Source organism: Embiotoca jacksoni, unplaced genomic scaffold (genome assembly GCF_022577435.1).
Source record: "Embiotoca jacksoni isolate LCO1_2020_lvr unplaced genomic scaffold, fEmbJac1.0.p SCAF_2, whole genome shotgun sequence".
In the NCBI taxonomy this organism is placed as follows: domain Eukaryota; kingdom Metazoa; phylum Chordata; class Actinopteri; family Embiotocidae; genus Embiotoca; species Embiotoca jacksoni.
Window position 1 is genome coordinate 25,274,956 of NW_027185340.1, and position 23,015 is coordinate 25,297,970.

Consider the following 23,015-nt stretch of genomic DNA (forward strand, 5'->3'; position numbering starts at 1 on the left):
CTGAATTTCGGCCACACTGACGTCGCCGTCTCCGCTGAAATACTTTTATTTAATATTTTACAGTTCAGAGAGCTGGCAGTCTGTTTCCAGCAGGAAACTGCTTTCTGCAGCCGCCATGTGCCACGCGGAGCTCTGTTTGTGTACATTTTGTACTTTCTTCAAGGGGGCGTGTGTTCGGTGACGTATTTTTCACGCGACCAAATAGCTCCGCGTGGGTTCCCGTCGCATGCTACATACAAACAGTGATGGCGGCCGTGGGTTTCTGTGGAGAGTGGATTATTTTCACCTGCGACAAGAAGCTGGTCGCAGTTCACGCGTCAGAGTCCAGGTGGGAGTGTGACACGGTGTCCTTCACGGTGGGGAGGTCGCAGGGGGCTCGTGCTGTCTTTACTGGCTAGCAGCGTTAGCTAGCTGCTGTTAACACATGTCACTCATCTCTTTAAAGTCAGAAATAATTTAAAAGTTCAGAGCAGGGAGATGTTTCACATGACAGGAGCTCCTCCAGCTCACCGAGGCATCCTTCAATCAACCCGACTTTAGTTATACAGGTCGGTCCAGTTCAGATGATTGACAGACAGAAACACAAACATCTAAATCATTTAAAAAAGTCCAAAAAAACAAGAATAATTTAATAAAAATGACAGGAGGTAAATTAACATCTAAAATAAAAGTATATAAGAGCCAGATTAATAAACTATAAAATGGATTAAAACAAAACGAATAAAAATGAAGACAATTGAATGCATTAAAAAGATAAATGCTGTAATAATGAAATAAATAATAATGAGTTAAATACGATACTGTCCTCTGTCCTCTGCCCCAGAGACGTCTTCGTGTTCAACTGCAGCTCCGCTGACAAGCAGCCGAACAACGGGAAGGACGCCACCAACAGGTAAACACGGGTAGACACAGGTAAACACAGATAAACACAAGTAGACACTGGTAGATACAGATAAACACGGGTAGACACGGGTAAACACAGGTAAACACGGGTAGACACGGATAAACACAGATAAACACGGGTAGACACGGGTAAACACAGGTAAACACAGGTAAACACGGGTAGACACGGGTAAACACAAGTAAACACGGGTAGACACGGGTAAACACAGGTAAACACGGGTAGACACGGGTAAACACAGGTAAACACGGGTAGACACAGATAAACACAGATAAACACGGGTAGACACGGGTAAACACAGGTAAACACGAGTAAACACGGGTAAACAGATAAACACGGGGAGACACGGGTAAACACAGATAAACACAAGTAAACACGGGTAAACACGGGGAGACACGGGTAAACACAGGTAAACACGGGTAAACACAGATAAACACAAGTAAACACGGGTAAACACGGGTAGACACGGGTAAACACGGGTAGACACGGGTAAACATGAGTAAACACAGATAAACACAAGTAAACACGGGTAAACACAGATAAACATGGGGAGACACGGGTAAACACAGATAAACACGGGTAGACACGGATAAACACAGATAAACACGAGTAAACACGGGTAAACAGATAAACACGGGGAGACACGGGTAAACACAGATAAACACAAGTAAACACGGGTAAACACGGGGAGACACGGGTAAACACAAGTAAACACGGGGAGACACGGGTAAACACAGATAAACACAAGTAAACACGGGGAGACACGGGTAAACATGAGTAAACACAGATAAACACAAGTAAACACGGGTAAACACAGATAAACACGGGGAGACACGGGTAAACACAGATAAACACAAGTAAACACAGATAAACACAAGTAAACACGGGTAAACACAGATAAACACGGGGAGACACGGGTAAACACGAGTAAACACGGGTAAACACAGATAAACACAAGTAAACACGGGTAAACACGAGTAAACACAGATAAACACAAGTAAACACGGATAAACACGGGGAGACACGGGTAAACATGAGTAAACACAGATAAACACGGGTAGACACGGGTAAACACAGGTAAACACAGGTAAACACGGGTAGACACGGGTAAACACAAGTAAACACGGGTAGACACGGGTAAACACAGGTAAACACGGGTAGACACGGGTAAACACAGGTAAACACGGGTAGACACAGATAAACACAGATAAACACGGGTAGACACGGGTAAACACAGGTAAACACGAGTAAACACGGGTAAACAGATAAACACGGGGAGACACGGGTAAACACAGATAAACACAAGTAAACACGGGTAAACACGGGGAGACACGGGTAAACACAGGTAAACACGGGTAAACACAGATAAACACAAGTAAACACGGGTAAACACGGGTAGACACGGGTAAACACGGGTAGACACGGGTAAACATGAGTAAACACAGATAAACACAAGTAAACACGGGTAAACACAGATAAACATGGGGAGACACGGGTAAACACAGATAAACACGGGTAGACACGGATAAACACAGATAAACACGAGTAAACACGGGTAAACAGATAAACACGGGGAGACACGGGTAAACACAGATAAACACAAGTAAACACGGGTAAACACGGGGAGACACGGGTAAACACAGGTAAACACGGGGAGACACGGGTAAACACAGATAAACACAAGTAAACACGGGGAGACACGGGTAAACATGAGTAAACACAGATAAACACAAGTAAACACGGGTAAACACAGATAAACACGGGGAGACACGGGTAAACACAGATAAACACAAGTAAACACAGATAAACACAAGTAAACACGGGTAAACACAGATAAACACGGGGAGACACGGGTAAACACGAGTAAACACGGGTAAACACAGATAAACACAAGTAAACACGGGTAAACACGAGTAAACACAGATAAACACAAGTAAACACGGATAAACACGGGGAGACACGGGTAAACATGAGTAAACACAGATAAACACGGGTAGACACGGGTAAACATGAGTAAACACAGATAAACACAAGTAAACACGGGTAAACAGATAAACACGGGGAGACACGGGGAAACACAGGTAAACACGGGTAAACATGAGTAAACACAGATAAACACAGATAAACACAAGTAAACACGGGGAGACACGAGTAAACACAGATAAACAAGGGTAAACACGAGTAAACACAGATAAACACAAGTAAATACGGGTAAACACGGGGAGACACGGGTAAACACAGGTAAACACGGGTAAACACAGATAAACACAAGTAAACACGGGTAAACACGGGTAGACACGGGTAAACACGGGTAGACACGGGTAAACATGAGTAAACACAGATAAACACAAGTAAACACGGGTAAACACAGATAAACACGGGGAGACACGGGTAAACACAGATAAACACGGGTAGACACGGATAAACACAGATAAACACGAGTAAACACGGGTAAACAGATAAACACGGGGAGACACGGGTAAACACAGATAAACACAAGTAAACACGGGTAAACACGGGGAGACACGGGTAAACACAGGTAAACACGGGGAGACACGGGTAAACACAGATAAACACAAGTAAACACGGGGAGACACGGGTAAACATGAGTAAACACAGATAAACACAAGTAAACACGGGTAAACACAGATAAACACGGGGAGACACGGGTAAACACAGATAAACACAAGTAAACACAGATAAACACAAGTAAACACGGGTAAACACAGATAAACACGGGGAGACACGGGTAAACACGAGTAAACACGGGTAAACACAGATAAACACAAGTAAACACGGGTAAACACGAGTAAACACAGATAAACACAAGTAAACACGGGTAAACACAGATAAACACGGGGAGACACGGGTAAACATGAGTAAACACAGATAAACACGGGTAGACACGGGTAAACATGAGTAAACACAGATAAACACAAGTAAACACGGGTAAACAGATAAACACGGGGAGACACGGGGAAACACAGGTAAACACGGGTAAACATGAGTAAACACAGATAAACACAGATAAACACAAGTAAACACGGGTAAACACGGGGAGACACGAGTAAACACAGATAAACAAGGGTAAACACGAGTAAACACAGATAAACACGGGTAAACACGAGTAAACACAGATAAACACGGGTAAACACGAGTGAACACAGATAAACACGGGTAAACACGGATAAACACGGATAAACACGGGTAAACACGGATAAACACGGGTAAACACGGGTAAACACAGATAAACACGGGTAAACACGGATAAACACGGGTAAACACGGGTAAACACAGATAAACACAGACAAACACGGGTATACATGGATAAACACGGGTAAACACGGGTAAACACGGGTAAACACGGATAAACACGGGTAAACACGGGTAAACACAGATAAACACGGGTAAACACGAGTAAACACAGATAAACACGGGTAAACACAGATAAACACGGGTAAACACGGATAAACACGGGTAAACACGGGTAAACACGGGTAAACACGGATAAACACGGATAAACACGGATAAACACAGATAAACACGGGTAAACACGGATAAACACGGATAAACACGGGTAAACACGGGTCGAGCGCTCCAGTGGAGGAGCTGGTGTTTCATGAAAGAGTTCTCAGACCAGATACTTGTTCTCTCATGATGAAGTGAAACAGCTGCTGCTGGTCTCCTGTGTCATCAGTGATGGCGGCACCTGTGAGGAAACAGGAAGTGACAAAGTCCTCGCCTTCGCCGTGGCTCCTTCTGGAAAGCTGCTGGCGCTGACTGATGACACCAAGCGGCTGGTTCTGTTCCATTGTGAGCCTTCGTGGCGCTGTGTCAGCACCAGGTAGGACCTCCCCCCTCGTCCTCCAGACGCAGCAGCTTCACGCAGTGGACGGACGTACAGTGTGTGCTTGGCAGGTGTGTGTTTGACAGGTGTGTGTTCGACAGGTGGGTGGTGAGGAGGTGCACGTCGCTGGTGTTCAGCCAGGCCGAGGACGAGCTGCTGGTGGCGGACAAATCAGGAGACGTGTACTCCTTCTCGGTGGAGGAGCCTCAGAAGGAGGGCGAGCTGAAGATGGGCCACCTGTCCATGCTGCTGGCTGTGGTAAGAAACCGCCGGCTACTGTCACCATGACGACACTACACTGTCACCCGTCACCATGACGACACAACACTGTCACAGCTGCAGTGGACAGAAGTGGAAATATTCTCCACAGTGTGATTATCTCCACTCAGAGCAGAGAGGTCACATCCAGGGATATGAGAACACATCTCATCACTAATAACACATCTTATCACTAATAACACATCTTATCACTAATAACACATCTTATCACTAATAACACATCTCATCACTAATAACACATCTCATCACTAATAACACATCTCATCACTAATAACACATCTCTAATAACACATCTTATGACTAATAACACATCTCATCACTAATAACACATCTTATCACTAATAACACATCTCATCACTAATAACACATCTCATCACTAATAACACATCTCATCACTAATAACACATCTCTAATAACACATCTCATCTCTATTAACACATCTCATCACTAATAACACATCTCTAATAACACATCTCATCACTAATAACACATCTCTAATAACACATCTCATCACTAATAACACATCTCATCACTAATAACACATCTCATCACTAATAACACATCTCTAATAACACATCTCATCACTAATAACACATCTCATCACTAATAACACATCTCATCTCTAATAACACATCTCATCACTAATAACACATCTCATCTCTAATAACACATCCCATCACTAATAACACATCTCATCTCTAATAACACATCTCATCTCTAATAACACATCTCATCACTAATAACACATCTCATCACTAATAACACATCTCATCACTAATAACACATCTTATCACTAATAACACATCTCATCACTAATAACACATCTCATCTCTAATAACACATCGCATCTCTAATAACACATCTCATCTCTAATAACACATCTCATCACTAATAACACATCTCATCTCTAATAACACATCCCATCACTAATAACACATGTCATCACTAATAACACATCTCTAAAAGCACATCTCATCACTAATAACACATCTCATCTCTAATAACACATCTCATCTCTAATAACACATCTCATCACTAATAACACATCTCATCTCTAATAACACATCTCATCTCTATTAACACATCTCATCACTAATAACACATCTCATCTCTAATAACACATCTCTAATAACACATCTCATCTCTAATAACACATCTCTAATAACACATCTCATCTCTAATAACATATCTCATCTCTAATAACATATTTCATCACTAATAACACATCTCATCACTAATAACACATCTCATCACTAATAACACATCTCATCTCTAATAACACATCTCATCTCTAATAACACATCTCATCACTAATAACACATCTTATCACTAATAACACATCTCATCTCTAATAACACATCTCATCACTAATAACACATCTCATCTCTAATAACATATCTCATCTCTAATAACACATGTCATCACTAATAACACATCTTATCACTAATAACACATCTCATCACTAATAACACATCTTATCACTAATAACACATCTCATCACTAATAACATATCTCATCTCTAATAACACATCTCATCTCTATTAACACATCTCATCACTAATGACACATCTCTAATAACACATCTCATCTCTAATAACACATCTCATCACTAATAACACATCTCATCTCTAATAACACATCTCATCTCTAATAACACATCTTATCACTAATAACACATCTCATCACTAATAACACATCTTATCACTAATAACACGTCTTACCTGATAAATAGCATCCTGTCATGGCCTGGGACTCCTGATGCAAGACTGAAAGATGGACAACTTCTTCTGTCTTTCAGACCACATCACCGGACAACAGGTTCATCATCACCGCCGAACGGGACGAGAAGATCCGAGTGAGCCACCTCAGGGCGCCGTACGACATCCAGGCCTTCTGCCTGGGACACCAGCAGTGAGTTCCTGAACCTGCAGTGTGTGTGTGTGTGTGATCAGTGTGTACTGCAGCAGTGTGTGTGTGTGTGTGTGTCCCTCAGGTTTGTCAGTGCGCTGCAGATCCTTCCCGGCCATCCCCGCTGGCTGCTGTCTGGATCAGGGGTAAGTGTGCAGACCACCTGGTTCCTGCTGAGTCGGTGGATTAGCAGCAGAACCGATGGATGGTGGTGGATGTTAGTCAGGTCCACCTGATGTGGGCAGTACAACATGCTGTCTCTGGAAGAGAACACGTCTGTATAGTCGGAACCAGACCACAGATTTACAAGCGCCACAGTTTCCATGGTGAACAGGTGGATCAGATGGTGCCGTGACCCGAGTGTGTTTGTCAGGACGGGACGGTGAAGCTGTGGGACTATGAGTCGGGCCGTCAGCTGCAGAGCCGGGACCTCCGACAGCTGGAAGGTACAACGAGCTCCGAGGCCGACAAAGAGAAGGTAATATTTCCTCTGACAGAACCACACTAACACCAGGTCCGGACCACACCAACACCAGGTCCGGACCTCACTAACACCAGGTCCGGACCACACTAACACCAGGTCCGGACCACACTAACACCAGGTGCACACATGTATCCATCGTTTCCTGTTGTCAAATGGTGGATGTAAAAAATTGAATCAGGGAGTTCAGAGAGTTTCTGAACGCAGCACAGTGGAGGATCATCAACCTTCCTCAGGAAATATTAAGAGAAACTTCACATTTCGGGGAACAAAATCTTCAACACGCCGATCACAGAGCGCTCTGTTGCCATGTTGGAGAAGCCTGTTGCCATGGCGCCACAGTTCAGGTGTTTTGTGTTCTCTGGGTTTGAAAAGACACAGCAACAAAGTGACAAAGAGGGAAGAGCACACAGACTAAATACAGTAGGGAGGGAAGGACAACGAGGGACAAGTGAAACTAATCAGGGGCGGGGCCAACGATCATACGAAGGGCAGGAAGTGAAACGTGTCCATACAACCGTACTATTTAGTATGCCAGAAACGGTACCAGGATGTTCTACTACATCCGTCGTATTCTGCAAGTCTGCAGGTCAGCATGATAAATACTACATGCACATACTACATGCAACAGTACATACTTTGTAAGTAGCAGTACGTACTGAAGGTAAATAGAAATAGTGTGAGATTCTGAACGCAGGTAAAGAAAGACACAAGAGGGGAGTCGTTTCTAAATCCAACAGGAAGCACAAAACCCAGACTGACCTGAAGACTACGAAGCAGAAACGAAGTCTGAACCAGAACAGAACCTCAGAAGGTCCCTGCGGAACTCAGTCAGTCTGACTCTGGGGGACGAATTCACGGTGACACAAAGAAAAAAAGAAAACCCACCTGGCGTCTCCTGATCCTTCTTCTTCTTGGACAGTGAAGCTCCGCCCCTTTTGAAACATGATGTCATCAGAACACCTCACCCGTCTTGTCGTCGCCTCATCGCCGTAGACTTTCTGAACATTTCGAGGGTCTCTGTTGACCGTTTACAGAGTTTAATCTAAAGTCTGATGTTTCTCTGCTCCAGTTTCAGGTTTCCATGGTAACATCACAGATGCTCAGTGGTCATGTTAACGTGCTGGTGTTGATCAGTCACTCTGAATACTTCCTGATGGAGGTTGTTGGTGCTCCTGCTGTGTGCAGCACCGTGCTGCGTTCAGGAACTCTCTCTGGACTTGTTGATCTGCGATGTAGATTTTGTGTGATTAAGAAGAGCAGCAGCAGGCTGACGATGACAAGGATCAGATCGTGGTCAGCCGTATTTGCCTGATTGCTTGTTACATCCCGATCAGACTGAGAATAAAACGGACTCGCTACCAAAGAGGACTGATGTCTTACTCACCAACTTAATTTGCTCTGAAAACTGTCTTTAGATGAAAAAGACAAAAAACACAAACTTCCATGTCGACACAGAAACTCTTGTAGAAAACATTGGTGACCTTTAAGTCAACTTGTTTTTAAGAAACAGAAAACCAGAACATGGAGCTGAAGGTTGCTGAGGGGTTCTGCAGAGTCAGCAGAAAGCGATCCCGCCGCTCTGCGAGGTGTCACCTGTCCGTCAGCAGGACGAGGAAAAGGCGGGAAAACGTCACCTGTTCTGTGAAACCGTGTGACGGCTCCGCCTCTCTGTCTGTCTCCACTTTACCTCCCAGAATCCAGCGGTGTGCCGGATCAGCAGCTCCCCCAATGGTCATTACGTGGTGGTGCAGTGCAACAGGTGAGTGTCACTTTACATCTGCGCATGCCTCCATAGTGTCTCCTTGGAGCTGTAGTTGTTCTGTATAGACGTGGTGAGGAGGATTGAGGTGTGACCACAGCAGGAAGGCGTGGCTTCTGACTGCTCACCTCCCTCAGACTGCTGCTGTCATGTGGTTCTTTGATCTGATTGGCTGCCGTCAGTTATTTCTGCCTGCAGGTGTGAGATGTGTTTTTGGACGTGTCCCTGCAGAGTCCACAGTGTGTCCTGCACATGTTCCATGGAATGTCTCCTGTGTGTCCTCAGACTGTCCACACTTCACTTCTTCAATCTGGACCAGGAGGCGGAGGACAAGCTGCTGCCACACAGCCGGCTCCACCTGCCCCACTGTCCCCTGGACGTGACCTTTGACCCACAGGGACGGCTATGGGTGCTGATGGACTGCTGTGATGCACCGCTCCAGATCTATACACACAGACTGGGCTGCTGGGAGGTACAGTGGACACATGTCCTTTATAATGGGGCTTTGTCCTCCTGACTGATCGTAAACCCCAATAGAGGTGAATCCACCTGTAACACTGATAAAGCCCTCTGATCTGCTTCTCATTAACACATTATGGTGCTGATGATCCGTTCTACTCCTGATGTAAACCCACATGTTGAAGAGTGCTCTGCTTCCTGAGTGTGAATGAAGGTTCAATGAGTCAGAGAGGATCTAACAGCTGCTGTGTTTCCACAGTTAAACACCTGTTAGCAACCTGTGGGCCCTTCCTCTTCTTAAAACCTCATTTTTTACAAGGCAGTCTGGTACAGAGGAGGCTCACTGACGGACCATTTCCTGCTGCTGCCTTTTACTTCCTCATCATACTCCCATTGTGTGTGTGTGTGTGTGTGTGTGTGTGTGTGTGTGTGTGTGTGTGTGTGTGTGTGTGTGTGTGTGGCCTCAGGCTGACCTGCGTGCTCTCTGTCTCTTCCTAGTGTGATGCTGACAACCCTGAACTGAGCAGAGTGACTGAAGCCTTCAGGCCACACTGGGAGACACTGGAGAGTGAGTCATTACACACACACACACACACACACACACACACACACACACACACACACACTTCACTGAACCTCCTGTCAGTATGTCTCCTGTGTCCTGGTCTCATCACAGTGTCTCTATGAATGTGCAGCTGTACTTCCTGTCTCTAACTGTCCTCACACGACAGCCTCCACGAGGACCAGCGACCGCTTCGATCATCTGTATAAGTCGAGCTTCGACAACGTGACGGTGTACCTGCAGAGGAAGCAGCAGAGGATGGAGGAGCAGCAGCTGAAGAGGACCAAGACTCAGACAGCAAACGGCAACAAGAAGGCCAAGAAGGACGCGTCGGGAGCGGGGACGCAGCTGTCCACCTGAACGGACAGTGACCAGAGCACGATTATTTCACTCCTGCTGATGGATCTCAGTTGAATGTGTGTTGATGAAGAGTGTGTGTGTGTCGCCACGTGGCCAGAGTACATGGATTTCTGTTTGGTTCAAATTTCAGGCTGATTTTTCAAATAAAATCTTTCACATTGCTGACTGAACCATGCTGTTTATGAATGTGCACCATATGTTCTCACTCACTGTGTCCACGCTACAGTGCGACTGGGAGGAAAAGCTCCGGTCTCTCTGTGAACCATGAGTCATGAGTGGCTTCTGTCCACTGAGTGCCATCTCTGGTGAAAGCAGCAGGTTCAGCCTGTTTGCTGCAGAAGGTCGAGCTGTGAGCAAAACACTGACATGATGTGAGCAAACATTTTCCTGACATGTCTAGGTGACACAGAGCACTCGCTGCTGGGAGGCTACAAGTAGATTTAGAAGGACGACACGAATGACGATATAAAAGTGTTCGTAGCTTCAGGTCTGTAAAATGGTTCTGATCCAGAAGTGTCTTCAGCTGCAATACCAGCGAGTGCCACTAGAGGTTGGCTCCAAAAAGCCTCCGGCTCCATAGACTCCCATTCAACTTCTCTCATCAAATCCAAAGTGAATCAAATGTGTCCATCAGTTATCTCGGTGTTGTTAGCTAAAGTCACTCCTTCTTATTAGTTTTCTGGAGGTCCATCTGAAAATAATCCCTCATTCATTAGAAAAGAAGATTCAAGAAGACCTGTTTTTGGGGGCGTGTCTGTTTGATTGACAGGCCTGTGGTGCAGTCAGGTTACAGCTATCGGTGGGCGGGACGTAGTATCGTCAGGTTTCCGATCAGATCGGTCAGATTCACCGCTGGCTCCTCCCCCAGCTCGTCCAAATATGGTCCAAACCTCAGACAGCTTTGAGCCACTCATTGTCCTCTTAATGTTGTTAAAGCATCTCAGATACTTGAGATGAAACATGAACTCTGAAACACATTTTCTACTTTAGGAAACCTTTATTCTATTTGTAAAAATAAAAAAGGGACATTTTACTGCTTTTTTTCACCTCAAGGCCACATTAGACCTGGTCCAGGTCCAGGTCCAGGTCAGCAGATGCTGAGCTGCCTGGAACACATGTACCATGACCTGGGACTGGTCAGGGACTTCAATATCAACCCCATCACACTCAAGAGATGGCTGGTGAGAAACAGAGCAACACACCGCTGGGCTACAACATAATCATAACGATGATAATAACAATAGGAATAACAAATACAATAAGTGTAAACATAGGGGGAAAATATGACAACAATGATTATAATAATGATGATAATAATAATAATGCTAATAATAATTATAATACTGATGATAATAATAATGTTAATAATAACGATAATAATAAATAATAATAATAATGGTAATAATAATTATAATACTGATGATAATAATAAAATAATGATAATAGTAATAATAATGACGATGATGATAATGATAATAACTAATACTACTACTAATAATAATAATGATAATGATGCTAATAATAATAATGATAATAATAATTATAATACTGATGATAATAATAATGATAATAGTATTAATAATAAGTATGATGATAATAATGATGATAGTAATAATAATAATAATGATGATGATGATCATAATATAACAGCTTCCCCACTAAAGGAGACTTTAAAGATCAGAATAATAAGATATTATTATTGGTTGAGGTCCAAGTCCTGGTCCTGGTTCAGGTCCAGGTCCAGGTTCAGCTCCGATACCCCGACTGGTCAAACCAGGACTGGATTATCACAGAGACTAAAGAAGGTGCTTCCACCATGACAGTGTCCTGATCTGTGTCATCTCCACCACCTGAGGGGGCGTGTGGTCGTTCAGACTTTATTTTCCTCTTTAAATCGGGTGTCTGCTTCCGTCTTTCGCGCGTCCCCTCGTTTAAGCCTCTTTCCCGGAAGTCCTCCGTTTATCGGGTGAAGCTGGCGGCTTTAATGAGTTAACCACGACACAACAGCGCCCCCTTGTGTATCATCAGTGAGACCTTACATTTCTTTACACCGGTAGAGTACGCCAGCACATCCGGGAACTTTGACTTTCAGTACGTTCCCGCCCCCTTTTGAGGGAAAATAAGGAATGACCCTCGACTTAAAAGTAAAACAGGTACAAAACCAAACTACTTAGTATTTACTAGTTAAATGAGTTTATAAATGACCCAAAAGCAGCATGTCAGGTTAATACAGGACCTTTTTAGGACATGATGGTGAAACAAACTGCAGATACTTGTTTTTCACATCAGTGATGGTGCAACTAACTACACAGCAGCTCTTCGGTTCTAATTGGATACATTTGCATTCTAGTTCAAAAAACAACCAGCAGATTAATGAAGAGCCCAGACAGCAGGCTGTAATTAAAGTAATACTTTTATTTTTGTAGAAAGAACAAAGGTCACTAAAAATCTGTACATCTGTAAAAAAAAACACGTTTCAAATAACACAGTACAAGAAATGTAAAATCTAAAAGTTGCGACTGAAGGAGTCTGTGCTGTACAAACACGCTGGACGGTCCATCAATAACGCTGTCTCTGTCTCACGGCACCACGTCCTGCGATAGGCCGAGGATCCACCGGGTCAACGCGTCCCGCCGGTCCTCCGCAGCCGGACAGACGAGGGGGGCGGCGCGGCGGACGGACCGGCGTGTCCGACACCTTCACTTCCTGTCCGACACCTTCACTTCCTGTCCGACGGCTTCACTCTGCTGCTCTACGTTCACATTCAGTCACGAAGGACGGAGGAAGCCTCTGATCTGAGAGCTACTTCCTTCCTGCCCGCTCAACACGCTCTACTTCTTCTTCTTCAGGGTCAAGTTCTCAGTCTTCTTCTTCTGCACCTGATGGGAACAACGAGGAGTTATCAGACACGCTGCAGCGAGGACCAACTCATGCCAACCTCGCGCTCACACGTCCTCCAACCTCGTTCATGGCGTCGTCGATCTGCTTGAGCTCCTCGTATCGGTCTCTGGACTCTCTGAGCGGCTGCACCATCGCCTCCTCGATCTGAGGGAACAGCTGGGACACACACACACACACACACACACACACACACACACACACACACACACACACACACACACACACACGGTCAGCATCATGACTGCACTCATTACTGTGTTCCTATTCCAAAGACATGCTTCGACAGGAGCGTTTTAAAAAGCTGCAGCAGGAACCGAAACGTTAAAGTTTCTTTGTTCCGCGATCATTTGTCCTGTCACACATGCCTCCTCGGTGCACTTTATTTATCCGACACTGAACTCATGGCTTTCATGAAACCACCTCTGCTTCACCTCATGATCCACCTTCATCCTCACCTTCATCACAGTTTCAAACATGGGGATGAGGACGAACTTGATGAAGCCGATCTGGGCCGTGGGCTTGGTCACCTTTTCTCTGTCCATGAACGGAGCCACAGGAAGTCCGTCAGCCTTCTCCCTGTCGCTCTGTTGATGAGAGGGTCAAAGTTCATGGACGCACTGAAGTTAATGAAGCTGAATACAGGCTCGTCATCAATATGCTTCTAAACACTCTGCTGAAAGGAGCTGGAACCTAAAGGTCATGTTACTGTTTAGGTTTTAAAACGCACAGAAAGGCTGCCTAGATTATCACTATTATTATTATTATTATTATGTGTGACTCACCTGCATGAAGTACTCCTCCAGCAGGCAGTCCACCCACGGCTCAGCCACCTCCATGGGCCGCACCTCGTTGGAGATGTCACAGCACTTAATGAGCACCATCTTCAGCTGCACAGTGGGTCAGAGGGCAAAGGTCACCGTGAACACAGGGTCACCAGTGATCTCAACAAGCAGTATTTATTATCAAGATAAATAACGATTAGCCACGCGTTGCAGTTAAAGTTGTGTTCTTTGTGAAACCACAGCGATAAATAAATACATGCAGCAGGGAAGAGAAGCATGACAGTCGGTCGGTCGATTGGTCGGAGTGTCCTGCTGGTCAGTTGGTTGGAGTGTTTTGTCGGTCGGTTGGTTGGTCGTTTGGGGTTTCCTGTCGGTCGGTTGGTTGGAGTGTCCTGTTGGTCGGTTGGTTAGTTGGAGTGTCCTGTTGGTCGGTGGGGTGGTTGGTCGTTTGGGGTTTCCTGTCAGTCGGTTGGTTGGAGTGTCCTGTTGGTCGGTCGGTTGGTTGGTCGTTTGGGGTTTCCTGTCGGTCGGTCGGTTGGACTGTTCTGTCGGTCGGTCGGTCGGTTGGAGTGTTCTGTTGGTCGGTTGGGGTTTCCTGTCGGTCAGTTGGTTGGAGTGTCCTGTCGGTCGGTTGGAGTGTTCTGTCGGTCGGTTGGAGTGTTCTGTCGGTTGGTCGGTCGGTTGGAGTGTTCTGTCGGTCGGTTGGAGTGTTCTGTCGGTTGGTCGGTCGGTTGGAGTGTTCTGTTGGTCGGTTGGGGTTTCCTGTCGGTCAGTTGGTTGGAGTGTCCTGTCGGTCGGTCGGTTAGTCGGTCGTTTGGGGTTTCTTGTTGGTTGGAGTGTCCTGTCGGTTGGTTGGTTGGAGTGTCCTGTTGGTCGGTCAGTTAGTTGGTCGTTTGGGGTTTCCTGTTGGTCGGTTGATTGGAGTGTTCTGTCGGTCGGTTGGGGTTTCCTGTCGGTCGGTCGGTTGGAGTGTTTTGTTGGTCGGTTGGTTGGTTGGTCGTTTGGGGTTTCCTGTCGGTCGGTTGGAGTGTCATGTCGGTCGGTCGGTTGGATGGTCATTTGGGGTTTCCTGTCGGTCCTGTGTGTGTGTGTGTGTGTGTGTGTGTGTGTGTGTGTGTGTGTGTGTGTGTGTGTGTGTGTGTGTGTGTGAGTTTGTGTGTGTGACTGTGTGTGTGTGAGTGAGTGAGTGAGTGAGTGTGTGTGTGTGTGTGTGTGTGTGTGTGAGAGTTTGTGTGTGTGACTGTGTGTGTGTGAGTGAGTGTGTGTGTGTGCGTATGTGCGTGTGTTTGTGTGTGAGAATCAGCGTGTCCTCACACAGGTCACGTGCTCCTCATCCGTGTAGTCGAAGCTGTCCACTTTCTGCTTGAAGGAGTCGAGGATCTCTCCGTGTCGAGCCATGTCTGTGGCCAGGATCAGAGTGATGGTTCCCTGAAACACGGCAGAGTGGGACATCCTCAGGCAATAAAACATCGGCTCACCGTTCATCAAATCAGATCAGTTCAAAAAGATTTTAAAGTTAAAAAAAAAAAACATGTTGGCCCAACCTGGAAATATAGTTTGATCAAAAATGTGGACAGTACATGAAATCAGTATGATTATATATTATATAATATATACAAGCAGGACGGAGCAACTGCAAAGGATTTCCTCTGCAGAGGAACCAGACCCACATTCACAGAGAGAAACTACATGAAATCCTTAATGTCTGCTGAGAGACTCTTCTACTAGTGAGCCATGCTGTTGGAATACGTGCAGAATGTGGTTGGATGTTGTTCTGCTGAAATAAACAAGACCTTCCCTGAAAGAGATGTTGTCTGGATGGCAGCATATGTTGCTCCAAAACCTGAATATATCATTCAGCATTGATGCTTCCTTCCAGATGTTCAAGCTGCTCTACCTGCCGGATCTGTTTGAAGGCCTCGGGGTCGAAGTTGGAGAAGATGTTGCAGTCAGACTGAGAGAAGATCTGGAAGGCCACAGCACAGTGGTGGTTCTCCAGGGGGGAGAGGTCGTTGTAGCGCACCGCCAGCTCCGTCCTGGCGTTGATCTGGTACCTGTGGAGAGGGAGAAGCCAGAACACAGGTGAAGGAGGGGGAGGAGTCAGGAGGGACGACGAGGTCACACACACACACACACACACACACACACACACACACACACACACACACACACACACACACACACACACACACACACACACACACACACACACGATGTGTTGCTGGGTGTATGTTTGGCTCACGTATTGTTGAAGCCGGGGTGATCGAGGTCGTGACACACAGCAGCTGTCATGAGAATCAGAACGTCCACCTGAGTGATCTTCTCCTGAAAATGAACACACACACACACACACACACACACACACACACACACACACACACACACACACACACACACACACACACACACACACACACACACACACCTTTATTATCAGCCTACTAAACACTGACATCTGTGTGATATCTCTGAAGGTGTTGATCCTCCTGCTGTGTGCAGCACCGTGCTGCGTTCAGGAACTCTCTCTGAACTTGTATGTGTGCTGATGTGTGTGTAACCCTTGTTTCAAGCTGAATGTGTGTGTGGGACAGATGTTTCACCATTTGTCCTCCAGCGAGTGGAGACTCCCTCCTGCCCCCGCCATCTCTTCCTATCCTCCTCCTCATCATCTGATCCTTCCCCCCTCACAGCTGTTCCAGTCCCATGACGTCTGATCTTTCCCCGCCCCTCCTCCCCCCGACGACCTCAGCACCACTGTACCTGTCATTTTATCAAAAGCTGCTTCATTCAGAGAGGAACACTTTACAGCCCTCCATCGTCTCCATACTGACAAGTTCAATGCACAACTCAGACTCCATAAACTCCTCCAGAGACAGGAGACATTACACAACTGACCTCATGGGTGGGTTGCCCCTTTAAGTTGATGGTTACATGTCATGAAATGTCATCCCTCACCTTTCCACCTGGGTTCTAGTATTTTACTGATTAAAACTGCTTTTCTTGTGGGGAAAACCTCGTTCCAAAGTCCACTGACACTTGGGACTATGCTAATGATAATGCTAACAGTAGAGTCTCTCAACAGGCTGTCATGTCACTCGCTTTGCGAATTTAGACAGGAAAAGTTGTTTAAAAAAAAAAAAAAAAAAAAATATATATATATATATATACATATATATATATATTTGTTTATTTATTGTACAAGGTGTGTGTTTGGTGCTGCACTTTTTGCTGTGGAAACTCACTTCCCTTCACACCATGAGGACGTACCTGCAGGCTACAGAGGCAGATCATGCTGTACATCATTTGAGTTACACAGAAACAGTGGCGGAAGTTGTGGAAGGGGTTGTTCCTGTAGTTGTCATGGATACACAGCTACAAACACACAGAGAAACTGTTTCAACAAACAGCAGCATGGAAATGTACCGTCATCCTCAGAACAAAAACTATCTTATTATTCTGGTCTTTAAAGTCTCCTTCAGTGGGGAAGCTGTTATATTATGATCATCATCATTATTATTATTATCATTATTACTATCATCATTATTATCATAATTATTATTAATACTTTTATCATTATTATTATCATCAGTATTATTATTATTATCGTGATTATTATTAGCATCATTATCATCATCATCATTATTACTATTATCATTATTATCATCACTATTATAATTATTATTAGCATTATTATTATTAGCATCATTATTATTATTATCATCATCAGTATTATAATTATTATTAGCATTATTATTATTATCATCATTATTATTATAATCATTGTTGTCATATTTTCCCCCTATGTTTACACTTATTGTATTTGTTATTCCTATTGTTATTATCATCGTTATGATTATGTTGTAGCCCAGCGGTGTGTTGCTCTGTTTCTCACCAGCCATCTCTTGAGTGTGATGGGGTTGATATTGAAGTCCCTGACCAGTCCCAGGTCATGGTACATGTGTTCCAGGCAGCTCAGCATCTGCAGGAACACGGGAACACATCAGTGGCATGTCGGAGTGAAGCCACAGATAATCACATGAAGAAACAGAAGATCACTTCTGTCACTTATCTCCTTTACATCTGTTTGACCAGCTACAATCATAACATGAGTCTCAGACTGAACTGTTGGTGCATTCTGGGTAATATAGACAGCAGGATTTAATAAGGAACATAAAAGATGACATCTCTGGTTCTGCTGCACTTCATCCTATAAATGATGTTCTAGAAATATTCAATCTGTCACTTTACAAAGTCAATAGTGTCACTCAGTAGAATCTAACTTCAGGCAGCTGATGTTCAACAACACAATAAGGACATAATAATAAACAGTTAGGAAATCATGTGTCAATAATTCAGCCAATCAGAGCGCAAGTCTCACCTCATTGGGCTCCCACTGCCACGCATCGAATGTAGGCAATCTAAGAGCTTCTACTGTCTCCTTAGACAGATGGTACTAAACACACAGGAGGGAGGAGGAGGAGGAGAGGAGAGGAGAGGAGAGGAGAGGAGAGGAGAGGAGAGGAGAGGAGAGGAGAGATGAAGAGAGGATAGGAGAGGAGAAGAGAGGAGAGGAGAGGAGAGATGAAGAGAGGATAGGAGAGGAGAGGAGAAGAGAGGAGAGGAGAGGTGTCAGGTCAGTCTTACCTCGTTGGCCTCCCACAGCCAGACGTCAAAGGCGGGTTTTTTCAGGGCCTCTATGGTCTGTTGTGACAACATGTACTGCAGACAACAGAGCTGGAGTTAACCTGACCGCCACGTCTGGCTCGGGGCCACACACATACACACATATACACACATACACACATCTACACACATACACACATCTACACACATACACACATACACACATACACACACCTACACACATACACACATCTACACACATACACATATCTACACACATACAGTATACACACATCTACACACATACACACATCTACACATCTACACACATCTACACACATACACACATCTACACACATACACACATCTACACACATATACACACATCTACACACATACACACATCTACACACATACACACATATCTGCACACATACACACACATCTACACACATCTGTACACACCTACACACATCTACACACATCTGTACACATACACACATCTACACATATATACACACATCTACACACATATACACACACCTACACACACATCTACACATCTGTACACACCTACACACACATCTACACACATCTAGACACACATTTGTACACATCTATACACACCTACACACATCTGTACACACATCTGTACACACCTACACACACATCTACACACATCTAGACACACATATACACACACATTTGTACACATCTATACACATCTATACACACCTACACACATCTGTACACACATCTGTACACATCTTCACACATCTACAACCCTGTAAATAAAAACTAAATGCAATGATTTACAAATCTCATAAACTCATATTTAATATAAAATAGACCAAAGAAAAACATATCAAATGTTGAAACTGAGAAATTGTATTGTTTTATAAAAAAATATATGCTCATTTTGAATTTGATGGCAGCAACACGTCTCTAAAAATAATTTCTTCTTTTAACAACACTCTGTAAACGTTTGAGAATTGAGAAGACCAGTTTCTGGAGTTTTGAAAGTGAAATGTGGTCCCATTCTTGCCTGATAGAGGATTTCAGCTGCTCAACAGTTCAGGGTCTCCTTTGTTGTATTTTTCATGTCCTGATGCTCCAGATGTTTTCAATGATTGACAGGTCTGGACTGCAGGAGGCCAGTTTATCAGCGGACTCTTCTACTAGTGAGCCATGCTGTTGGAATACGTGCAGAATGTGGTTGGACGTTGTTCTGCTGAAATAAACAAGACCTTCCCTGAAAGAGACGTTGTCTGGATGGCAGCATATGTTGCTCCAAAACCTGAATATATCATTCAGCATTAATGCTTCCTTCCAGATGTTCAAGCTACCCATGCCATGTGCACTAATGCATCCTGTACCATCACAGATGCTGGCTTTAGAACTGAGCTGATAACAAGCTGGATGGTCCCTCTCCTCTTTAACCTGGAGGATGCAGCGTCCATGATTTCCAAACAGAATCTCAGATTGTGATCCATCAGACCTCAGGACAGTTTTCCACTTCACCTCAGTCCATCTTCAATGATCTCAGTCCAGAGAAGGCGGCGGTGTTTCTGGATCATGTTTCTATCTGGTTTCTTCTTTGGAGAGTTTTAACCTGCATTTGTGGATGCAGCGATGAACTGTGTTCACAGACGATGGTTTTCACAAGTGTTCCTGAGCCCATGCAGTGATTTCCACTCCAGAATAGTGTGTTTTTAATGCAGTGCTGCCTGAGGGCCCGAAGATCACCACCATCCAATATTAATAACCTGATTAGTGTACGGTGTTCCACCAGGTGTTTTTTTTAATTTTTTTATCTTTACACAACTTTTCCAGTCTTTTGTTGACCATCACAACTTTTGGAGACGTGTTGCTGCCATCAAATTCAAAATGAGCAGATATTTTTCATAAAACAATAAAATGTCTCATTTGACATGTTGTCTTTCATCTATTTTATGTTACATATGGGTTTATGAGATTTACAGATCATCACATTATTTACATTTTACACAGCGTCAGTACTTTTTCAGATATTGTACACATCTACACACAACTACACACATTTACACACATCTACACACATCTACACGCAACTGTCCACTGTGTTTGCAGAACATCAGTCCATCATATTTGGTTTGGTTTTGGATGACATAAAGAAAACATGAGTTCTCTGTGGTTCCTGGAAGCACAGTGGAGGCGTGGCCTTTGTGAGCACACCTGACATCAGCAGACTCACCTGGCTGACACAAACAGAGGTTCATCAGAGCCTTACCTTGGGGTAGGAGGGCACGTCTCTGCGAGGCGTCAGCTTCTTGTTGTCTTCCAGGAAGTTACTGAAAGAGAAAAAGCAGAAATAATAATATTAGTACTCTTACTTCGATAAAACATACAGAAGTACACAAGTAAACAGAAGTTGGTAAAACTTCATGTTAGCTCTACAACTACCACTGCTAACTATGTCACTGTTTCTGTTAGCATTGGTACTGCTGCTGCTGGTGAATTACAGAAGACCTAACAGAGATCCTGATGATGGTTTAACTCCTGAATATTTTCATTATCTTTAATCCATATATTCATTTAAAACAGGGAGATACTGTGAGTCCATCCCACACTGACATCAGTCTTGATACACATTGTGGTTCATTAATTTCATGATGAGAGACTAATTGCATTTGTACCAATAACTACTACTATCACTGATCGATTACCCGTACTAATGGGACACTGAGCAGTAGGCATGCTGAGCTCTGTGTTGAGGAGGAAAACAGAAGCAGGAGGAGCTTCTAACATCTGACACCCAGTTAATGAGAATCATGTGTCCCCTGACAGAACAGCTGCTGTGTGTTCGTTAGAGTGTCTGCAGGGATCACCGAGCTGTCACCTGTTGTTTCTGGAGGCCATCTCCTCACGGAGCTTCTTGATGTCGTTGCGACATTTATCAATCTCCACCACCTTCATGCCCTCCACTGCACACAGACACAGTCGTTAATCACAACCTCATTAGACCTCTTTAAGTTCATATTTAACCTCTTCACAACATTTTAGCTGCTTAGATGTCTCTGGGTCATTGTGAGAAATTATTAAGGCCTAAATGCTTTTTAATTAGTCAACAAAAGACTGGAAAAGTTATGTAACGATTAAAAAAACAGCTGGTAGAACACCTGACAACTAACCAGGTTACCATGGCAACAGATCAGTAACATGATTGGGTATAAAAGATGATTTCAGAGAGGCAGAGTCTCTCAGCAGTGAAGATGGGGAGAGGTTCACCACTCTGAAAGACTGTGTTGGAAAATAGTTCAACAATCTAAGAATAATGTTCCTCAACGTAAAACTACAAAGAATTAGTGGATTTCATCGTCTACGGTTCATAATATCATTAAAAGATTCAGAGAATCTGGAGAAATCTCTGAACACAAGGGACAAGGCTGGAAACCAATATTGGATGGTGGTGATCTTCGGGCCCTCAGGCAGCACTGCATTAAAAACACACTATTCTGGAGTGGAAATCACTGCATGGGCTCACAGGTGATAAACTAGCCTCCTGCAGTCCAGACCTGTCAATCATTGAAAACATTTGGAGCATCATGACATGAAAAATACAACAAAGGAAACCCTGAACTGTTGAGCAGCTGAAATCCTATATCAGCCAAGAATGGGACCACATTTCACTTTCAAAACTCCAGAAACTGGTCTCAGTTCCCAAACGTTTACAAAGTGTTGTTAAAATAAGGGGTGATGGAACACAGTGGTAAACATGACCCTGTAACAACTTGGGGTTGCTGCCATCAAATTCAAAAGAAGCATATATTTTTTTATAAAACAATAAAATTGGTTTATTTTCAATTAAATATGGATTTATGTGATATTCTGTTTCTATTTAAATTTTACAGCATCCAAACATTTTTCTACACTGACAGATTGTTTCCATGATGACATTTCACATGTAATTGTAATCGATAGAATCAGAGAATTTTGTATCTTTCCAGAAGCAGCAGCCAATACGAGCACTGATCTAAAACATGACTCCCAGCATGTGGTTGAGCCGGAGTGTCAGTCTGTGAATGTACACGTATGTACTGTGAGTACGTGTCAGAGGGCTGCGGTGTATGTGAAGTGTTGTAAGGAGATGGAAGGATGAACTATCAGCAAA

At 44.1% G+C, this 23,015-nt stretch overlaps 2 protein-coding genes across 3 annotated transcripts in view; one reads left to right on the forward strand and one right to left on the reverse strand.

Annotated features, from left to right (window-relative positions):
* The first annotated feature begins 151 nt into the window (after positions 1-151).
* wdr4 (WD repeat domain 4) lies at positions 152-10,729 on the forward strand. The gene is made up of 11 exons (XM_069155203.1): positions 152-328; positions 824-892; positions 4,599-4,745; positions 4,850-5,006; positions 6,826-6,938; positions 7,021-7,081; positions 7,309-7,413; positions 9,114-9,178; positions 9,464-9,650; positions 10,136-10,205; positions 10,369-10,729. The coding sequence occupies exons 1-11, from the start codon at positions 246-248 to the stop codon at positions 10,557-10,559; spliced, it is 1,248 nt and encodes a 415-aa protein (XP_069011304.1). The 5' UTR covers positions 152-245; the 3' UTR covers positions 10,560-10,729.
* Positions 10,730-12,954: 2,225 nt separating this feature from the next.
* Positions 12,955-23,015, reverse strand: part of pde9aa (phosphodiesterase 9aa) — a 29,720-nt gene continuing 19,659 nt past the window's right edge. The window contains exons 7-18 of one of the 2 annotated variants that reach the window (XM_069155204.1): positions 21,744-21,828; positions 21,135-21,195; positions 18,887-18,961; positions 18,135-18,221; positions 17,510-17,614; positions 16,485-16,567; positions 16,140-16,296; positions 15,557-15,670; positions 14,243-14,347; positions 13,916-14,044; positions 13,521-13,616; positions 12,955-13,438 (exon numbers count right to left, since the gene is read on the reverse strand). In XM_069155204.1, the coding sequence (XP_069011305.1) occupies positions 13,391-13,438; positions 13,521-13,616; positions 13,916-14,044; positions 14,243-14,347; positions 15,557-15,670; positions 16,140-16,296; positions 16,485-16,567; positions 17,510-17,614; positions 18,135-18,221; positions 18,887-18,961; positions 21,135-21,195; positions 21,744-21,828 (1,145 nt within the window). In that variant the 3' untranslated portion in view covers positions 12,955-13,390. Of the gene's footprint in view, positions 13,439-13,520; positions 13,617-13,915; positions 14,045-14,242; positions 14,348-15,556; positions 15,671-16,139; positions 16,297-16,484; positions 16,568-17,509; positions 17,615-18,134; positions 18,222-18,620; positions 18,696-18,886; positions 18,962-21,134; positions 21,196-21,743; positions 21,829-23,015 lie in introns of both variants that reach the window. The other variant, XM_069155205.1, reaches the window with a different exon arrangement.

Coding starts and splice junctions, on each gene's coding strand:
- wdr4 (XM_069155203.1), top strand. CDS start 246: ATGGCGGCCGTGGGTTTCTGTGGAGAGTGGATTATTTTCACCTGCGAC. Junction 9,179..9,463: donor GTGGTGGTGCAGTGCAACAG/GTGAGTGTCACT, acceptor GTGTGTCCTCAG/ACTGTCCACACTTCACTTCT. Junction 10,206..10,368: donor ACACTGGGAGACACTGGAGA/GTGAGTCATTAC, acceptor CTCACACGACAG/CCTCCACGAGGACCAGCGAC.